Source organism: Seriola aureovittata, chromosome 13 (assembly GCF_021018895.1).
Source record: "Seriola aureovittata isolate HTS-2021-v1 ecotype China chromosome 13, ASM2101889v1, whole genome shotgun sequence".
NCBI lineage: Eukaryota > Metazoa > Chordata > Actinopteri > Carangiformes > Carangidae > Seriola > Seriola aureovittata.
The window spans coordinates 15,417,338-15,439,281 of NC_079376.1; the positions used below are offsets into that span (position 1 = coordinate 15,417,338).

The 21,944-nt window shown below is 43.3% G+C and overlaps 1 protein-coding gene across 2 annotated transcripts in view; it reads left to right on the forward strand.

Annotated features, from left to right (window-relative positions):
* esrrb (estrogen-related receptor beta) overlaps positions 1-21,944 on the forward strand; it is a 43,689-nt gene that overhangs the window by 11,256 nt on the left and 10,489 nt on the right. For both annotated transcript variants that reach the window (XM_056392655.1, XM_056392656.1), the window contains exons 2-5: positions 2,997-3,406; positions 9,387-9,503; positions 15,703-15,813; positions 16,369-16,530. In XM_056392655.1, the coding sequence (XP_056248630.1) occupies positions 2,997-3,406; positions 9,387-9,503; positions 15,703-15,813; positions 16,369-16,530 (800 nt within the window). The remainder of the gene's footprint in view (positions 1-2,996; positions 3,407-9,386; positions 9,504-15,702; positions 15,814-16,368; positions 16,531-21,944) is intronic.

The following is a 21,944-nucleotide window of genomic DNA, read 5'->3' on the forward strand; positions in this document are numbered from 1 at the left end:
CTGTTACCTTGAGGAAGGAAGTAAGACAGAACTATAGATTTTACAGCATCAAGTCTCAGTTAGTTCAGCAGACCCTTTCCTGTCTGCCCAGTGTGTGTAGCACACAAGCTAATTATCACCTGCCCCACATATTGAATTATTTATCAGGACTATTGCTACTGTCAAACTATTTAATGTTCATAATTCATTTTCCCATACAATGGTATTTATAGATTTAAATTGGACCTGTCCCATTAGAGATTACGAATATTTATAGAAATATTTTAGACTATTTGATTAATACGCCAGGTTCAAGTGGTTAGTATTCCCTCAGTATCATTAATCAATATATGCAGGCTTGTTAAAAACATAAGCATAGCAGTGGTATAATGTGTCATAGCAGAATGAGTTAAGGGGATTCTAGCCAGCACATTTATTATAAATGACCACATTGAGCTGGAGGGGAAACAGTTAAGACACTTATGCAATTATGCTAAGTGTCACCCTGAAGATGGCCTTTGAACTGGGGTTAAGCTTACTCTGAATTTGTGAAATAAAAGCTAAATGGAGCCATCTTGTGCTCCTGCGTTTTAATATATAGCCTTTAATAAGCCAAGTGCAGGTGCCCTATCGCACAGGTGCACATATCCATCTGAAACAGAGAACATAAAGCAGATGAACACAGAGCCGTGCATTAATTTATGGGGATGCAATCTGCATTCATTATCAAGAGCGGCAAGTTCTATTTTAGAGAGGCATGAAATGGATTCACTTTTTCAATTTCTGTCTGCAAGGACGTTTAAGAGTACAAGTGGATGATTTTTAAAACGGCAAATCTGAATAAACTCCCACAATGCCGTCACTAATATTAAAATATTGCATGCTTTGTTTAAATTTAGAGTAACTGAAGGAAAACTGTATGTGACAGATTTTTTTCTAGCAGAATGGTAGTTGTGTATCAGTTTTATATAGTAGAGGCTTTATATTGCAAGAAGAATTCCAGGAGTGCTCAGGGCTTATTCCACAAGGTCAACGGTTTTAACAGGGGGCATTTTTTATTATTTATTTTAGCAGTTAACCTTTTTGTGAATTTCCAGAAGTGGTAGGCACCTGGAGCTCCGATGAATATACATGACAGCAGGGAAGGAAACCCGGGAATGAGATTTAATTTGACACGCTGACCCCCATCTCCACGGGCCCAGGAAGCCAGGGTGAGAAAATAAGGTTGACCCACTGACCCCTGGGCCTGAACCCCTCCGTCACCCACCCTCACAATTAAATCAGCTTCAGAGAGCAAGAGGCAGTCCGGCCGACATATAGGGGACACAGCGGAGGCCTCTCCTTCCCTGTTTCCTGTGAAGAACTCTGAGACAGACAGCTATCGTCCAATCAGGCAGATAGAGCCCAGTGGGGAACATCCCCCTCTCTCAGAGCTGATGGTAAACTGACATGTCAAATATGTAAACATTACCATTAGTTGGCAATATGCTAATGGAACTAATGTGCTAAGGCACAACTTGGGCTGTCTAGCTGCCACTCACTAGGAGCCCCCGTGTCTGCATTTGCATAAGCCATGCAAGGCTCAATTTTGTTAATGCAGGCAAGTGCATGTGACCTTTCACCCCTTCCCTGGTACCTAATGCAAAGGGGTGTGTGTATATGTAAGTGTGTGACCTCGCCTTGACCCTAAGAGGTCACCATGGCTACATGGCATCCCCAATACATTGAGTTATCCATCTCCTCTACCTCCTCTCCACCTCTTCAGTTCACTCTATTTGTGGACAGAAAAATGAGTTCGAGCTAAGTTTTTTCCCCCGTTGTTTTCCCTGTGCAATTTCAAGTTAAAGGTTATAGAGCAAGACTGAAATAGATTTATGTGGGCAAGGAAGGCTTCATAGTGCATTTTGTGGCCACAGCCAAAAGGCTGCACTTTAGTCTGCACACGTTACAGCATCAGATTGCATGTACTCCAAAATACAGTTATTAGGCAGACAGTGAAAAAGTCAATATCTTGCCATCATGTTTCCTTTTGGTTGACTGCTGACTCAAGGAGACAAGCCAAGGTCCACTCTGCTCTCTAAACTATGGAGATGCCCCCGTCTTGATGTGCTCTTTGTGTGTGTGTGTGTGTGTGTGTGTGTGTGTGTGTGTGTGTGTGTGTGTGTGTGTGTGTGTGTGTGTGCGCGTACGTGTGTGTGTGTGTGTGTGCGTCCGTGCGTGTGTGTGCACTTGTGTGTTAAGTTATTTGAGTGCTCCCTCTCTCTCTCTCTTCATCTCTCTGTCCCTCTGTCTCTCATTCTCTTTCACTTTGCTTTCTCTTTGCCTGTGTGTTTTTATTGTGTGCAACTGTGTGTGGATGTGCGTGCTGTGGCTGTGTGTATTTGTACACTGAAGCACTTTTGCAGCTGCCATGGTGTGTGGCTAATGAGGCACTTACAGGAGGATCCTCCCCCTGGTTCACTGGTTTAGAGGGAAGGTTAGCAACAGAAAATTGGAAAGACTTAAAACACATGACAGCAGTAGATATGCAAAACATTTAAATGTGATTTGGCAAATAAATTACGATTGTTTGACCACATGAATTCTATCTAATGTGTCCTGTCCTTTTCCTATCCTATATTTACAAATTGCACATTTATATTCAGAAAGTCACCTTTTTTGCCATAAATGAATTGACGATCACTTTCATGCCTAAATCTTCGATCGTCAGGTGTTTGATGTCAAATACAAGCAGTATGTTTAGACGCATCATTTATTTACTCAATGCACTCAATACATAATGTCTTGTTAAAGGGGAAATAGCATTTGTGTTGTAATTGTTGTGACCTGCCCCATTAACGTTATGTTTTGCATTTAATGTCAATCAATCATTTTGCTGTTTAGGTATTTCTATTACTCCACTAGTAGATGAGATTCATTTCTACCCTTTGAAGACCTCTGCTAATCATCTTCCTCTTCTCCTCCTCCCTTTCCCAACAACCCTCCCCCTCCCGTGTCTCACCCCTTACCTCACCCAGGCTGCTGAATAGAATGGCCGCTGATGACCGGCATCTACCCTCCAGTTGTGGGTCCTACATCAAGACGGAGCCATCCAGTCCCTCCTCGGTCATCGACACGGTCAGCCACCACAGCCCCAGCGGCAACTCAGACGCCAGTGGTGGCTATGTCAGTGCTATGAATAGCCACTCCAACGGCCTGGACTCTCCACCTATGTTCACCCCCAGTGGGCTCGGGGCTGGCACCTGCCGCAAGCGCTATGACGACTGCTCCAGTACCATCATGGAGGACTCGTCCATAAAGTGCGAATACATGTTGAACTCCCTCCCCAAGAGGCTGTGCCTGGTCTGTGGAGATATAGCCTCGGGGTATCACTATGGGGTGGCCTCTTGTGAGGCCTGCAAAGCCTTTTTTAAAAGGACAATACAAGGTATTTTTCTCCTCTCACCTCCCCCCAACAAACACTCAATACCAGTTATTTCATCCCATGTCGCCACATCACCAGACACAATAACACCCTCCATACAAGACACCTTTGGCCTCACAACAACACTGAAACATACTCAGTCCAAGCGATTCACTATGTAAAAAAAATCACTGGAGTGTGGAAGATGTTTTCTTTACCTCTTGAGACCACCAACAACCATAAAAGATCTTGTTTATTTTCCTTTTTTTTTTTTTTTTTATTTTACTACAATGTACAATATTTAGAGGAACATTAAGAAACATGCAAACTTATTCACTGATTATCAAATAACTCTGCATTTAAAAAAAATGTTTATGCCGTCTTAAAAGAAACAGAAACCAGGGGAATAATTTGACACGGGACAGACTACTAGTGAGATTATGATGACATCATCTGTCATGGTTGGTGGTGTATGGTGGACATGACACCATCACTCAGGTCAGATTTGGTCGAGTGTAGGGGCTCTTTGCCCAAATGCCTTGGGGGGGGCTCAGAGAATGTACTTTATTATTCCTGTCCTGTTTTGTGTTTGTGTGTGTGTGTGTGTGTGTGTGTGTGTGTGTGTGTGTGTGTGTGTGTGTGTGTGTGTGTGTGTGTCTTGGGACTAGGGTGCGATTGGCTATCTGCAAGGCATGATGTATCACAGCTTCTCATTAGAGAGGCAATGAAAGGCCCCCCTCTGTGAAACTGTGCGCTGTGCTCCAGATTAATCAGGAAGACGGAGATATTGTTGAGCCTGGAAAAAAAAATCTGCACAACAGGCACAGCTGCCCAGGTCTAAGCTCTGTCGGCTTAGTAGTGGAATACATGCAGTGGAAAAACTAGATAAAATATGTAAAATGAGCCAAAGGGTTGGGTTATGGTGAAATGAGATGATTAAGAGTGGAAGAAAAAATTGGAATTTGATATTTCAACAGAATGAGTCTAACATCTTTTATCCATTGCTTTCAGTAAATTTTAATCAACAAATAATGGAGAGCAGGCTGTGTGTCTTGATGTCAGGTGTTGATTTTGGACCTTACAGCCATATCAGCTTTAGACAGTCTATGTACCTTTTGCAGGCAAACAAAAGCATTAGGCCAAATCCTCCTGTTTACCCATGCTGCCATCAGCAATCCTGTCTATTGACAAAAGATGAACATTTTCTCTCAAGTAACATAACTGGGCTTTTGTCCCCTCACTGAAAGTACACTGACGGCAACACAATGGAACAGAAAAAGGCGTCTTAAGTGGAGCAATGGCCCAAACAATTAAGAGGAAGGTACATGGAAAAAAATGAAAGCTCCTCTTTTTTCCCCGCTCACTTTGCATTGTCGATTTGAAATCCCTCTCTTTCTCTTCTTGGAGGGCTGCCTGTAATGGAGCTAATCTGCCGTCGTTTGTCCGAGCCACAGGAGTTTTGTCAATAACAATCAGCGTTTGGAAAGTGTAATTAAGGCCGAGGCTTTTCATTAGGAAGAAGGGAGGGGGCCGTCTCTAGGGACAGGCATGCCAATTAGAAACTCAGGCACGCGTCGCCGGGTAATTTCAGGGAAAGGAGGGGGAAAAAAACCCAGGACTTCTTTAGATTGGAGAGGGACCCTGCTGCTCTTTCAGAGGAGAGGAGGAGAGGCTTAATGGCATAATAATCAGACAGGGGTCCCAGGCAGAGAAGGCAGGAGGACGCAGGGACTTTTTGGGGGAGGTGAAAGCCTTCCGAAATGATAAAAGAAACACATGCAGTATTGCTGGAGGAAAATGGAGGCAGTAAATAGCGGGATGTAGAGCCCTTGAAAGAATGAGAGGGTGCCGTTGATGAGAACTGATTAATTAAAGAAATAACGAGGCAGTCAAGGGTGGAGTGTGAGACGGCCCTCTCTAATGAGAAGAAAACAAAGGAGCTGTCTTTTCCAGCCCTTTATCACATTGTTCTATAGCACTTACGGCAAACTAAGCTAAGTTAATGTTAACCATGTACATGACAGTTTCTTTATCACCTTGTGCTCACCTTGTATAACGTGTGTATTTCCTTTTTAGATATAGCAGCTAATTCTAAATTGGAAATTTCTAGTTGCTTTCGAGATATTAATATGTAGTCTTTTGTTATTTTTGTTTTTATATCAAATATTTTGACTGAGTATAGAATTGTAGACATTTTACTCACTGAGTAATCTTTGTTATCTTTGCATCCGCTTCACTTCCCCCTCTGGGTTGCACTTCTTCAGCTGATGCTTCTACCTTTTCAACAGAAGCCGATTGAAAATCCATCTTCTGTCACCTGTTCATCCAGTGAAAAGCCCCTTGAACTCTTACGTGGAGATAGTTACATTAGTCAAGGCCAGGCCCAAATGAATGTCAACCTGGATCTCCATCCATCCCAGAACTACCCCTTTTCTCATTGCTCCCTAATCATCCCCCCATCCCTGCACCTCACGTGCCCCACCAATCAAAAACATAAATCTCTTATTGAACCGTGTTTTCTTCCCATTTTGAACTGAAGTGTAAAATTGCTTGAAAAACCAACTGAACTCAGTGGCCCTCTTTTATATGAAGTAATAGACCTTGACAGTAAGCCTGTAAAAGTCAGTTTAGATTTTGATGAGAAATACCTGCCATTTTACTGTAATTTACTTACAAGACCTGACTTTCCCCTCTGTGCCCTGGCATGGGTCCTGAAAAGCCATAAAATAGATTGAGACAGATACTTATCAAGAGAAGAAGGAGGGAAATCTTTTTCTTCTCCCTTCACTCTGTAATGTTATTGGTAACCATACCATAACCTCTCTAAAGACAGATAAACCCGAGAATGGCCCTCGGGTTAAAGGGGTTCCCGCCAGTATGCTTCATTTCTGAAAGTGAAACTCACCATACTATTACTCTACAAGCCAGGATTTCCAGACATCATTTATGAATGGCAAGATTGTTGTAAAAGGTTTTATAAATTCCCCCCTTTAAATGCAACGTTTGAATCTGAAACCAGAAATCCCTTTTTAAATCAGTACTGATGTGTCTCTCTATTTAGACGCTGTTCAAGGGCTGTGTTCCTAACGTAGATAGATGGTTTCTATTTCTTGCTCAGTCACAGTGACAGTTATACTCAAATTCATTTCAGTTTAGTTCATTTCAGTCAATTAAGTTGACTTCAGGAAAAATGCTTTATTCATCCCTTTGCAGTAAATTTGAGGCAAGTGAGACAACAACTAAAGACAGCTACAAAGAAAAAAAAATGGTTGTATTATACAGCGATAATGCTGCACGGCTTAAAAATCGGTGAATGCGTACATTTAAACAATTAAAATTAAATTTTAACAATTACACTCAAGGGCTAATCAGTGATCAACCATATAAATTGCAGGTATATTTAACTTGGTATAAATAAAAAGTTTGACATAATGATGTCTGAACATAATTGAAATTATATAGACTTGTTACTGCTGTGGTTCCAAACATCACTGATGCAAACAATCATTGAACAGCATCAGATATTACAGTAACCTAAATTTAGCTGTTTTCTTGTGTATTAAAAATCCTGCAATCCGTTTAGGTGTCATGAAAAGTGCCGATCTTGAGTTTTCATTTTTGGCAGTGGGTTACACTCTTGTTTACATTTGGATCATGGTTTATGCCTACAGTGTTAACATTTCTTTAGGATTTCACTTCCTTTATATGCATGTTAATAAAAACAATAGACCACAGCTTATTGTCATTTTAGATCAGCCAAGAGGCATTAGACATGTTATGAGGTGGGACTTACTGTATGTATACTGATACTGAAACTCTCCCTCTCCTAAATATAAACCAAATGTTGAGTTGAAAAATTAGTTAATCCACCTTTCACTCTGCATTGAGCTACGAGAAACCCCTCTGACAGAACATCAGACGCACGGGGGGCTTGACAGGACAGGTGGACACAGTAGCGCAGCGGTGCGTGAGAGTATGTTTGTTTTTGTTTTCCAGAGTGTGTGATACCAAAGGGCTAACTCTCTTAGTTAACCACCAGGTGTGGTTTGTGCACATGTCCCCAGCACCCCTGTGAAAGAGAAGGGAGGGGAGGAGGAGAGAAAAATACCCCCATAAACAAAGCGTCCTCAGGGACACACAGGGTCAGCTGTGCAAGCAAACCTGCAACATAGCATGTGTGCACGTGTGCTGGTAATTTGCTGGGGTTTTGAAATGATATAATGAATCAAACAGTAAAAGGCAACACTTTTTTTTTCTTTTTCCTTTTTTTTTTAGATTTGCAAACAAAATCAAGGTTTTTTTTTTTGTTTTTTTTTTTAAATGTATTTATTACTTTACATCTTGGCAAAATTTCTGATTGGTAAATTCATAATGTGGACACAAACCAAACCTCTGTGAATTGATTCCAGCGCAGGGTGGCACTGATTGCCTCCTCCCAGCATATGGGAAATGGGTAGGATTATTATGGTCTGGTTCTGCTATGACAACAGAGAAAACAGACAGAGGAAAGACAATCACAGCTCATCAGCCGCTTCCCTCGCACCTTTATTTACCCCAATTCCAAAGAGATGAGGAGAATTAGCATAATGATTTCTAACCCAGATATAAGGAGGAATTTCTAATTATTTATAACATCTTGGGACCCTCCACTTGATCTGTCCAATAATGTTAACATAATTGCATAAGTTGTCAAAGGGTGTTGGAGGGCTAGTGGAGGAACGCCAGTGGAATATTACACAGCCTTCTGTCTCTCTGTACAGGAATATGGAGTGAGGGTCAGAGCTGTGGAGCATATACGGGATGTTGGAATGCAATCCTAATGTGTTTGTGTGTGAGGTTTTGTCTGTCAGACAACACACTGAATAATGTAAAGATGCTCTACCGGTTAAAGGGAATGCTGCATGTGCTTTGTATGCATGTATTTTAGTGGATGAAAAAAATTATTTTGTGAATTTTGGTGATTAAATAACATTTTTACATTTCTCAATAATCAATTTCCTCACTGGACTGACAAAGACATAACTCCCTAGGTTAAAAGAAAAGTTTGGAAAAATATCAATGTCAAAAGCTTTAAAGCTGAAAGCCCATTCAAAATGGGGATAATTCAGATTCCTAGGCTGAAGCAACCATTACACTGATACCCTTTATTGAAACCCCTTGAACACAGTAAAATGTAGGGAATCAGACGGAAGCGGAGGAATTGCCTCACATATCCTGCCCTTTCTTTTGCTAATGCTAGAGTAGAGCAGAACCGACTCTTTTATTGTGTAGCAATGAAACTCTTTTTCATTGCTCCGTCCTGGAATCAGACGCTGCAGTTGAATAATGCATAAGGCCTCTTGCCTGTACACTATGTAAATAGTCAACAATGGCAACAGTGGTAACAACAGGTTTGGGTCTGCTGCAGTATTATGTAAAGTGGTCCGGGGCAGCATGTCTGGCTCTCTAGCCTGCTATTGAGGCAGTGGCAGGCCCCTCTGAGCACAGGGGGACGTGGCCTGCGCCCGGGGCCCGGAGGGGACACGCGCAGAATTAATGAGGCCAATTTAGTGTTAGACCAGGGTGGTATCTACTGATGGATCCTGAAGGACTATTGTAGCTTTGCATCCACCCTCCGCCCCCCACCCTTTACCTTTTACCCCAGCTTCTCCTCCCGCGGTGGCGCACAGGAAGGTACTGTACTATCTGGAGGATACCTGAGCCACCTGCGAGCGACAGAAATGGATTCTTTAGGAATCTGTATGATTAACAAGTGCCCATGCTTGGTTAGCAAAATATGATTTATTATAGACCACCTGATAGCACAGGGAGTACACACTGGTGTTTGTTACATTAGTGGCAGCACCCAATTTGGCACTGGTTTCTCTGGTGAAATGTCTTTACCTCATACAGTGCCCAATATTTTAATATTTCCACAACATTTTACTTTGAATTGTAATGCTTTAGGTCTTGATTGAATTTGCTGATGCCAACCGGGTTTTCTTCTTCTTTTTCTTCTTCTCAGGTAACATAGAATACAGCTGTCCCGCCACAAATGAGTGTGAGATCACAAAACGAAGACGCAAATCATGTCAGGCTTGTCGCTTCATGAAATGCCTCAAAGTGGGGATGCTCAAAGAAGGTAAGAAGAGTAAGAACATTTTTATTATTATTGCACCCACAAAATACACATATAACACTTTATTTTTTTGGTATAAAAAACACTTTATGCAAAAATGACACCTCCATTGATCTGATAAGGGCTCTACCAGTGGAACACTACAACACCACAGACTTTTCTTCTACCACCCCAGAGTGAGAGATGCACACAACTGGCCTAGACAACAGTTCCCAGCCCTCCTGTCCTCCCCCTACCTACACAGCAGTAAATAATGTGCAGTTGAGCTGGGGACAGAAATATGCTGAATAGGTTGATCCCGCCGTCTGAGTAATAGAAATGTAACAGTATTCCGCCTGGAAAGGCTCAGCCCGGGTCCCTGAGCACACACAGTCTCAGCTCTCCCCGGCATATTGATCCACTAAATGTTTTCCGAACATCTCAGCTCTCTTCCTGTGGATGGTTTTTTAAAGTCACGCCAGCAGGGAATTCAGTGACAATTAAACATGCTTCCGATGGATTTGTCTGGCTAGGTTCCCCCCCCCCATCACCACCGATTCAGCCCCCCGAGACCCTGAGGCTTGGCTGCTCTTCCGGGGAGGCACCTATCCGTTCTCTCTTATCCCATTGCATTAGTGAAATGCGTTGTCACCTGCCTCTCTCTTTTTCTCTCGCTGTATCTCTTTCTCACTTGTTGGTTGCTCCAAAAAAGCCAGACAAATGAATAATGAAAGATATGTGGCTTGAGGGTGAAGTGACGGTGTTATATTTATTCAAGCCTCCTCTGGGAGCAGCTCGGAGATTCTTTAAGGAAACATGTTATTGTTTTTTTTATTCATTTTTTTTCCCTTTCCTGAAGTGCTGATGAGTGCGGGTCAAGTAGCGCTTCTGTTGTGCAAAGTGTGGTTGTCCCTCATGGTTATACAGCAGTATAAACACTGCCAGATAGAAGAGCTAATGACAAATGAAATTCTGTACAACCTCACACTTTTAAATCCTCTGTCAAACTCTGTAGAGTATATATTCCACCATTATTCCACCCATTATTCATTGGAGAGTGGGATTTATAGATGCATATATATCCAGTCGCCACCTGAAGCCAGAGTCACAGCCCATATGGATCTCCGCACAGTAACAGAATCCCCTGGACTGCATGCAGCCAGATAAGGCCTCAGTGCCAGAAAGACAGAGTAATCGCATTACTATCTGATGAAAAATTTATGCCAATATATCATCTTGGAGAATAAGAGACTACAAAAATATGTAGCTGTGGCTATAAATGAATGACCAGTGTCAGGTCAGAGTAAAAAGAGTGTAAAACTCAAATATGCAGACTTCGGCTAAGCCTTAGGTTCTAATGCACACTTCTGTGTATTCAGCACATTTGCAGAATAAGAATGACCCTCCTCTTTTACATAGCGGCTGTCATCACCTGCCACTGCAACTATTGTCACACACTGATTGAAGAATTGTGCAGGTGTTGCCACAGATTCCTTCTCAAATAGCCAATTTCTTTCACAATCAAAATTATTGAATACATTTGCCGTGATTAACAGAGAGACGTGAAGTGCAGTTTTTTGTAAGCTCTGCCGTGAGGCCCGGCACTTTAAAGTGTCACCAGGATGAGATGGAAAGAGAGACACATGGTCTGTGTCCACTGTAAGCTCTATGAAGCCGTCGGCTCAACGCCATGCTCAGGGCCTGAGTGTGGAGATGGCCACCACTCATGTGACTGAGGTTCCCACTTACTTTCATTACTACAGAAAGGTCACATTGTATCTCAATGGAAAATGACCTAATTATAACTTTACTGCTCCAACAAAGTACAGTGCTGCCCCCCAATGAAACAGAAGTATAAAGCCATCACTGTCTCTGAAAGAATAACAATATTGGACTTCTTCAGGCCAAAATACATCCAGATATTTCTGCTTATATTTTTGTTTATACTCTTAAAAATCAAAATTCAGAAGATTTCAGTATCAACTGATCAGGCCACAAAAATGACAATCAATAAGTTCATATCTGGGAGCGTGGTAAGAGGTGTAATGGTCCCTGAAGATCAGCAGTCTAATTACAGGAGACCTGCCTAAACCCTGTGTTGAGTCGCTGTACTTTCCCTTGACTGTATAAAGGAGGAAGTGATCAATAGAAGAATCAAATGTCAGGGGCAACAGGTTTTTCCTCTGATCAATGGAAACGGATCAGAGCTTAGAGCAAGAGAGAAGACAAGATACTATTGAGAGATTACATTGACATCATTCAGTGGCAGTTGCTCTCTGCACCGACTTGCTTTCTCTCTGGCTCACTCACACAAAGATGCCGCCATGAACACAAACATGCACACACGCGCACACACACACACACACACACACACACACACACACACACACACACAAAGGGGAGAAAAAATGAAAAAAATGTATATTTTTATCTACACATCTGCAGCACTAACCAAAGACAATAGCTTTTTGTCCCATTGTCCTCACAGTGTAACAGTTTGTATCCTGCTTTATTGTAAGAGAGCATGGTGACGGTTGTGTACATTTGCTGAACGAAGAAGAAGTGTGTTTGTGCTGATATATAATACACCTCTCATTGTTCAGCAGCCTGGCATGCAAAGTACAACCACATCCCACAATAGCCCCATCATAGTCACATACACAACATACAGAACATACACACAAACCACACTACACTCACATGTATAGTCCCTGAAATACTAGACGTCTAAATGTCCGTGGGTGTTGCAGGCCGTCTATAGCAGTTATAACATCTTCCAATATGTAATAATGGCAATCGTAAAGTAAGTAATAAAGAAACTTTTGCTGATGCAAACCTGACATAAAAGGTTTTTTTTTTTTTTTTTACAATACTTTATTTATCATTTAGAACAATTAGTGCGAGCATGGATGTCAGCTCAATGGGGATATTGTAGCTAACCTGTAAATGGAGTATGTGACGAGGGTGTCAGTATGGCAGGCCCTGGGGTCAGCAGATGGGGAGTGTGTTGGGGGGGCAAAGGACTGACAGTTTTTCCGCTACCCTCGCTCATCACCACTCGTGATTAAAAATGCTGCAACACACTTACAAGCATGCAAAGCTGGCAACAGGGGCCCTTTGAAATAGTGCTGACGGCAGTTTAACGGGGCGGCTTCCTTGAAAGGCAAGGTTCACCATGCCTTGCCATGTGGCCTTCTGATTTTCCCAGCTAAAATAGGGTCTGCCTAAGCCCCCCTTGGCATTGCCAACCATCCCAGACATCCTGACACTTTCCCCAGGGAGAGACACCCAGAACAGGTGAGGGACTCAAAATAAGGGCTCCTACCACGGTCGGCCACACAAAGTGAGTGAAGACAGGCTCCTCTGTAGGAGTGTGCTAGGAAGGGGATTATTATTGTTTTTGGAGAGAAAGAAGAGCCCTAGGTCAGCTGGCCCCAGCCCCCACCCCGAGGCCTTGGCTAATCCGTGCACAAATGCCAGCCGCCTTGGCCAAAAGCCCTCTCCCCCAGCACCCTTCTTTGAAGAGATGATACCCGAGCTCACCCGCTGCTACCCTTGCTACACTGTGTAGTGGGCCATAAAACGGTGAGATGACTTTGGATGAAATGGTACTCAACTCTCTTCACACATTTATAACACACCTACTGTTTATTCTGGAAGAAGCACAACAGACCGGTCAGAGTCAGACCACTTAAAGCTTCGGGTGCCACCAAAGGGACATATGAACCTCACAAAGGCCCCTATAAAGTCCTGGACTTAGTGCCTGACAGCCTGAGTGAATGAATCCGTCTAGCTGCTCTTAATCACTCTCTCTTCCTCTCTGCCTGTGTCTGGCCCTGTTGGACAGTAAAATGAGACAGGTTAGTGCCAAGCTTTAATTCCTGTCAGCATCTGTTAATTATGGCCAGGACTGTTCTAATTAAAAGAGGCACCCATCTACCTTCATCGCTGGCTTTACACTGGCTGACACAGCCACATGACTCAACCGGCAGAGAGGATCATGAAGAGCAGAAACGCAGCCACCTGGCAGAGGCCGAGCTCATCGGGAGAGCCGGAAGAAACTGTAGAAAGTGGTGACATCAGGTTTGACAGTGAGAAACATTTTCCATGCGTACAGTAGTAACGGTACCTTCTCAGCTGAACTGAAAAGTTCTGAAGCACTTAAATCCAAGCAGCAAGTGCAGGCTGTTTGAAGACTGTTCTCAAAAATCTATTTCATAGTATGATACACATAAAGAAGAAACTGTCATTGTCTGTGTGTGTGTGTGTGTGTGTGTGTGTGTGTGTGTGTGTGTGTGTGTGTGTGTGTGTGTGTGTGTGTGTGTGTGTGTGTGTGTGTGTGTGTGTGTGTGTGTGTGTGTGTGTGTGTGTGTATGAAGTACAGGTAGTTGCCATCAGATGGTTCCCCGGTGCTTGCTGGGAAGGATGAGGCTCTGTTGGGAATTGGGGGTAATTAGGTTAGTGGGTTGTCAGTGTCAGGAAATTGAAAGACAATCCTAATCAGATTTGTGTTTCTAGGGAATCAAATAATTTATATAAGCAGACAAAATCTCTATTCTACAGTTACATGATAGTACAGTTTACTGCCCCCCCCCCCCCCACACACACACACACACACACACACACGCAGACTCACTCACACTCCCCAATGTGCTCAGTTTGGGAGAGTTTGGCTGTGGCCATTTAAGATATTTTGTATGAATCCACTGTAGAATTCCTCTTTGTTAAATAAAGCCACCGTTTCTAGCTAAGAACATGTGATTTTTTCCGTTCCTTTTCCTCACTGAGCGACCTCCAATCACCGCGCATGGGTCACATCCAAACTCATCCTCTCCAAGAGCACTTGCTGATGGACAAATTGTATTAGGCTCATTTGCAGTGGCCATACAATGCCCAGGTTTGACACCGTCCTCCCTGTTATAAAGTGATGAAATCATCAAGGAAGTGCTTTGGCTGCTGGTGTTGTTCACTCAGAGGACGTGGGAGGCTGACAAATTAACTCCTCCACCACCACAAGCATTTCATTGAGCCTTTTCTCCTCCACCCTTTTAGTATTAAATTTGTTTGGGAGGAGGGGTTACATTATGCATACAAGGTAAATTGAAGGGATTCTCCCTCTTGACAGGATTAAGATATCAGGGATATTTAGGCTGTATGGTGGCAGTGACACGCCAGTCCAAATATAGGTATATGCAGGATATAAATGTTTGCATACAATTACATTAAATAACCAAATACCTGCCCGGTGGTATCAAATAAATAGAACAGTGTAGATGAAATATTTTAACTATGTTGAAAATTAATAGAATAGAAAAGACATCCAAATGGAAACATTCTTATCAAATAATGAGATAATAAATAACTTATGTTATGATGAGGCTGGTTTGACATTTACAGTATCAGTGTGGAACCTGGCCCCCTAGGTGTGGCTGGGGGTGATAAGGCCTCAGTGCTACTGCAGTGAAAGAGGGGTGAAATAAGGGTCTTTTATGGGAAAGCAATACCTAGTTATCTATCTGCTATATGACAGTGGATGTTTTGTACAGTGTGTGTGGGACTATGTCTTTGCTTGTTGGCTGGTTAAGTTTCTTTTTCTGGATCCTAAAGAGAGCACACACCTGAGCTCGCTCTCTCTCTCTCTCTGTCTCTCTCTCTCTCTCTCGCTGACACACACACGCTGCAAAGCAAAGAAGCATGTAGCTGGCAGCTAATTAGTATGCAGTCTGCCTCACCCCAAAAGCTAAATAATTAGAAGGCCAGTCTGTGAGATCATTGACCCTGCGTTAAATATTCATATGTTTAGACCTGCTCTGGGCTCAGCTGTGTCACAGTAGACCAGCCAGGCATGGACCACATATGGGAAAGCAGCCGTGCCTCTGACACATTCGCACACACACACACACACCAGTATGCATGCTCACACACACAGACACACACACACTTATAGCCCCTATGCAGCCCTTTTACAACGCTTACATACAAGCTCGAGACCAGTGCGAGTACTCACACTGCAGCTTTTATATATGATCTAATACAGAATATGTTCAGGTGTAATTTCTGATCACCGTCCTACATTCTGTATTAGATCTTGGTGTCTTTACTACTGTCTCACTCGCTGTATATGTAAAATTATTTATCAACTTTTTTTTGACCTAGTTCATTTTCATGTGTCAAGAAAATGACATTCTCTTCATTTCGTGTTCTCTTGTCGTTTCTAACCCAGGGGTTCGTCTGGACCGCGTGCGAGGGGGCAGACAGAAATACAAGCGGAGGCTGGACACAGAAAACAACCCGTACCTGGGCTTGACGCTCCCCCCTCCCACCAAAAAACCTCGTGAGTACTGCTCCGTCACTAGCCCATTGTCTCCCTCCTCCATCGTCCCTCCTCTGCCAGGCCAGCACGCAGGTAAAACTGAGGCAAAATTCTAGGCCAGACTCATGTTTCCCTGTCTCTCCCGTGTTTGAACAGTTGAGAGGTCATTGGTCAGAAATATAGGCCAGGTATTGTTCTGGTCAGAGCTGAATTATGATAAGTCTCTGAGCTGATGACCGATATTAAACAACGACAGAGTGCTCGAGGGTACGAGTGTCTCACAATTTCACGCATACATTTTTTTTTTCTCCACTGGCATGCATTCTGTAGGGATAAGAGCTTTCAGTGCCTACATTTCGCTCGCACAAATTCAGGTTCCATCCATTAGTTTGCATAATGAGAAAGAGAAGGAAAGAAACAGTGAAAGTGAGGCCCCCATTGGTGTATAGAATCTTTCACCATTCTACAATTTTTATCAGTGCAGTGCATCTTTATGCTTCGCTGAGCTCTGCAGTGATATAACCTTTGACCTCTGCTTTGCTTTGACATCCCCCCTCCTTCCTCCTCTATCCTCAGTCACAAAGATAGTGTCTCACCTGTTGGTGGCGGAGCCGGAGAAGATCTATGCCATGCCTGACCCAACCATGCCGGAGAGTGACATCAAGGCTCTGACCACGCTGTGCGACCTAGCTGACCGCGAGCTAGTGGTCATCATCGGCTGGGCTAAACACATCCCAGGTATGAAACAATTATTTTTACCCCCTTCTCTTCTTTTCTAACCGTACTTGTCCTGTCTTATATTTATGTTCATGTTTATCTCTTTTTTTTTTTTTTTACATCTTTCCCCACCTCCTGTCTCACACACACCCGAGACAGCATGCGCACGCTCGCACACAGACGTGTAGATAATTAATGACAGCAGCTCATACAGCCTCGGGGTGTGTGGAGGATGGGGGGGGGGGGTGCAAAATGGACATAGCTGTGCAAGAAACAAATCAATAGAGTGCGTCTAAAATCCCTGCATTGAATGGAGAGGGGGAAACATGTATGTGCCAATATATGCTATAATCACCAAGGAGATTTAGAGCAAAGTTGGGCACCTGCCCAATCAAACAAGACATCATATCTCACACACACACACACACACACACACACGAACGCACACGAGCGTAAGCACACACACATATTGAATTATTGATGGGCATAATCATGTTTCTTCCTTGCCCCATAGACATTCTGATAGACGAGGTGTTAGGTTATAAGAGGCTGTTGAATTAAGGATACATAGCCTCACGTCAGCGGAGATTTTGCTTCCTTCAAGAGTTTTCCTCTGATTTTGACAGAGAACACATTGTTTAGCCGCTCTTTTTTTGCAACCGAGGCAGATTCTCCTTGATCTTGAGCTTGACCCCCATCACTCTATAACATTACTGTGCTGTAGGCACGGAGGGGTAACAAACTAAATGAATGTGTCCCTCAGCGGCACCTCCATAACCTCTTCTTCTCATCAGCATAACTTGGACAGGCACACAGCTGTCAGCATGCAGGAAATGTGCGACATCGCTACAGCACGGATGCATACACACACTGTCTGCCTCTCGCATGCACGCAAACATTCAAGTGTGTGCGCACTTAAGCGTCATATCAGTTAATTTAGAAGATAAATTTCAATCCCAATTCTTAGATTTAGATGGTTCATTTATTTTGAGTAAAGTGAAGTGGACTCCAGCTGACCTCAGACAGGTGCATTTTGTTCTGAAAAGGTATTAGAGTACTTCTCAGAAGGAGGGGTATTAATCAGGTACAGATCTGATAGTAAGGAGATTAGAGATGGATATGCTCCCAGCCCCTGGCCTCAGCCTCGGCCCCTTACGCGTCTAAACTGTTTGGATCACTCCACACGGGCCCTGCATGGTCAGCAGACTGAGAGTTTAACCAAGGAGCTTACTCAGGACTAGATCACAATTGACCCGATAACACACTCTCATCGTTGTGACCCAAAAATTACACCAGCGTTGTACACGTGCACGAAGATGGCAATATTTCCCCGTGCTGGCTGCTGAGTACAAACTGTGTGGACATGGAGGCATCACTTACTAAGACACAGACGTACAGATGCAGTAGAAAGAGTGTCTGTCATCCTCTTCATTTTACTGTGGAAAAAAAATCTGACGTCACTAAGTGACCTGAATTAGTTGTAATTAACATTTGTGTACTCTGTAGCATTTGTGAGGACTTATGATTTTTCTCCATAAGTTTTTGCTCTTAACACACCATTTAGTATCCACCGGGTTTTGAAGGTTTTAACTGACTGTGCATCCTGAAGTGTGCGATCATTTTAATGTGTGTACACTCTAACTCGGATTTTATGTGTCATAGTGCTGAAGCATTGATAATCAGATTATACTAACACGTATTGTACAGTGGATAGATTCATAATGTTAATGGGATTTGCCCCACAGATTGTGGCTGAGGACTTGTCATTCCAAATGCGTCGATAATGATCATATAACCCAAAACCCGAGGCGGTAAGCCTGTTCCAACTGCGAGCGGTTACCTGGAACTGAGCGGTTGCACTAACCAGCGAGCGGCAACGATCGGCAACGTGATGGAATTTATGTAGATTGTTCTGATCCGCGTCTGCATAAACACACACACTCATACTTGTGCTTTAGTTTTATATTTGGTCACTTTCTAACTTTTATACTACAATCACGCACACTCTTTTTAGATTAAAAAGACACTGACGGAATAAAGACTTCCACTTCAGCCGAGTGCTTGGTTTGTGTCGGTCCCTTTGGTGGTGTCTGTATTAGGACAGTGGGTGTCCTCTGGCCATGAAATGGCTGCATAATTGAGTTGTACATGGCTGAACCTGATCAGAGACGGTTCACTGGTTGAGCGAGACTCCATGCACTAACACTCCATGCACCGACGGTACCCCAGGGCAGCCTACCATTGCTCCGCTCCTACCATATTTCTCCCTCCATCCTCTCTGGGACAAGAAAGGCATGGGGGGGGAAAAAAAACTGCTGATTGCGTTCTGATAGATTTTTACAGCCTTAGGCAATGGAATTAAAAAGATTAACAGTTCATTATGAAGTAGACCACATTGATTAGGCCATTGACAGATGGGCCAATAACTAAAGTCCAAATGTAACAGTTTAAATGTCACGAAAATGGGCACTTACCTTCTCCCAATTGATTTTTAAATTTCCCCTATTCTCAGCTAACATTTAAAAATGCGTTTGAAAAGTGGCATAATGTGGAGTAGAGTGGCCCTATTGAGTTTTAATTGGAGGGCGATAGGAGGATATCAAAGCTCCGTCATTAGTGTAGATGGTATCTTTGCCTTACAGGGTCCAATGTCAACTTTGTCATCTCGGCTCTGTTGAGACTTCCATGAAAGGTCAGTCTGCAGACATGAAGTCCTTTTTGGGTTTTACATTTTTTTTTCCCCCATCATTTTAAATGAAATAAGAACGCAGTTAATCAATTAGTTCAGGTGCACTTGTTACCTTAGTTTAATGAGGTAGACATTTGAAGGCTGGTGTCACATATCAAGAGCCTTTTCACAGGTTTGCCATTGCCAGACCGCAGCCTTGCCCTCATTCTGAATCTGCCTTTGATTAATTGATAATCACTGCGGAGCTTTTGGACACTAGTGTCACTGCTCCAAATAGCACCATGAAGCAGAGTCTAACACGGCTGTTGCCTGAGGGGGGGCAGGGTCATTAGGAGCAGTGTTAGGGGGATGCTGACAGATGGCTTGTTGCTCCTAAGGTGCTAACAACCTTTGACACACATAGCCGTCCACTGTCCACCCCTCTGGCCCCCTTCCATCCCATAAAGCTGCATTTCACTCTGTCCAAGAGGTTTAGGGAGGAACAAAGTATACTGACAGCTCCAGTGCACTACAGCCTGTTTACCACCTTGACACTGTTGCCTTCTTCAGGAGTGACAGAATACTAGTTTGACTACTGTAGCCCTATGCCACCCTGCATCCCTTCCCACCCGCAGTGGGAATGTCATGTGTTCATATGTAAAAACTGCCACGCATGCTGCTTATTCAAGAGGTGCTCGTTTGTTTGGTGTTTGCCAGCTCCCATCCCAGCGTCCTAGGCCCCGGTGTTTTCAGCTGGGAATTTCTCTGAAGGGTGAGGGGCCAGGCAAACATTGACACTCTGCTACTGCTGCTGCTGCTGCTGCTTTGCTCCCACACGATAAAACATATTTTTGCTCTGGCATGTCACCGCAAGAATGTAAAATATTTAAACAACACTGGAATTTATACTCTGTGTGTGAAGATCATTTTTTGTGTACAATGTTAAGGAATTAATTTCCTCCACAGTTGTGATTCTAACATCCTTCTCGTGTGTTACTGCATTTTATTTTGGTATTAGATTCAGATCAGATTAATCTAATGAAACAGGCTTGTTGTTGCATTGTTCTATTCATTACTGGTGTTTTGGGAATATTCATCATCTGCGCGTTATTGGATTCCAGCTCATCAGCTCTGCAATTGACAGACAGCCGCCTGCCGCGTTAGTTGTTAGCATGGAAGCAGCGATGTTAAAAAGAGATCACACCTCTTGTATGTTGTCGTGTTTGTGTCAGCTCAGCCCTCCACCATAATCACCCACCCACCCACCTATCAGCCCACCCTCCTCCAGCCCCCTCTGGGCTCCTGTTTTCTCTTTGCCATTAAATTGTGAAATCTACTTACTGTGTTGCCAGCCTGATCCCACTCAAGCTGCGTAATCTCCTTGTAATAGAGTGTGAATACTGCCCGGCAATAAATCAGCACCTCATCAGTGCACTTTATTAAATATAGACACCAACAGACAGCTCTTAGTATATTCAATTTACCCTCTGACGTAGGCTTCAACACAGGAGATAAAGATAGATTGAACAATCAGGTGGATGCTGAGGCCTGAACCCAGGCAGGAGAGCGGGAGGAAGGTGGAAAAGCTGCAGGGAGATTGAGATGGGGGCGTATCGGAGGCAGACAGGCAGTCAGGAGTAAGCAGGGCCAGGGAAGGGGCCATTTGCCAGGCAGGGTGGGGGAGGGTTTTGTTTAGTTACCGTGACACATGAGCAGGTACATCCAGCATCACGATTATGTGTGCGCACTGTACATATTGTCACAAAGTTGATTCTGTAGAAAATGTCTATGATTTTCTGAAACTGTATCGTCTGTGTAGAATTTTCTATAATATCTGATGTAAATTGTTCTGTAGGAAATCTTTTATGCTGATGTGGCTTTAAGTGATCGTCAGCAGAGCGCCATCCCTCATTAAGCAATGTTGCTTGATGGCAGCAGAGATAAATTATGTGTAATTATGGCAATGATTAGAGCCTGATTCGTCCTGGTCTTTGCGACTAAACAGAGATATGTAACCGTCAGTATTGGGCAATGGGACCCTGGGGAGGGCTAAAGACTTCCTTGCTGGGGTCAGGAGGTCATAGGGTGCAGATTAAAACAAGGGGATTACTGCATTTGACGTTCTTCAACCTCATAATGTTCACAGGCTACTGGTCAAATCGCCCATTCCCCCGCTACTTACAACGGGATAATGTGCTGGTTATGACGTCGAAAGAAGGCAGATAGCTGACTCTCCTGAAAGTGAACTTTTGAGCTGAAAAAAAAAAAAAAAACATTTTCAGGCATCAAGCCCTTCCTCACAGAGTCAGTTTAGTTTGTATTGAAATGATTTTGTCCGATATAAAAACAGTCTTTGTTTCATCAAGTCAGTGTCCAGGGAAAGCTCGCAGCAAACTGAGCTGTTTGTGTCGTACATGTGGCTGGACTTCAGGTCAAATTATTTATGTCAAGCGCAGCAATTTATTACCAAGCTGCTATTGATTGGGTCCTCCTGATGCTGTCATGTAAATTCAAGAAGAATCATGGTCGGCAGCTGCACGTTACACACACACACACACACACACACACACACACACACACACACACACACACACACAGAAAACCATACAAACGAGCTTGTGATCACGCACACACACGCACCATTATGAAGCTGCTCTAAATTGCCATTCATTCCTGTACTGGTTATACATCTTACACTGTAGTGTGTCACTCTGCCAGATCAGAGGAATCTATACAAATCAAAGGTGCATACTTTTTTTTTTTCTTG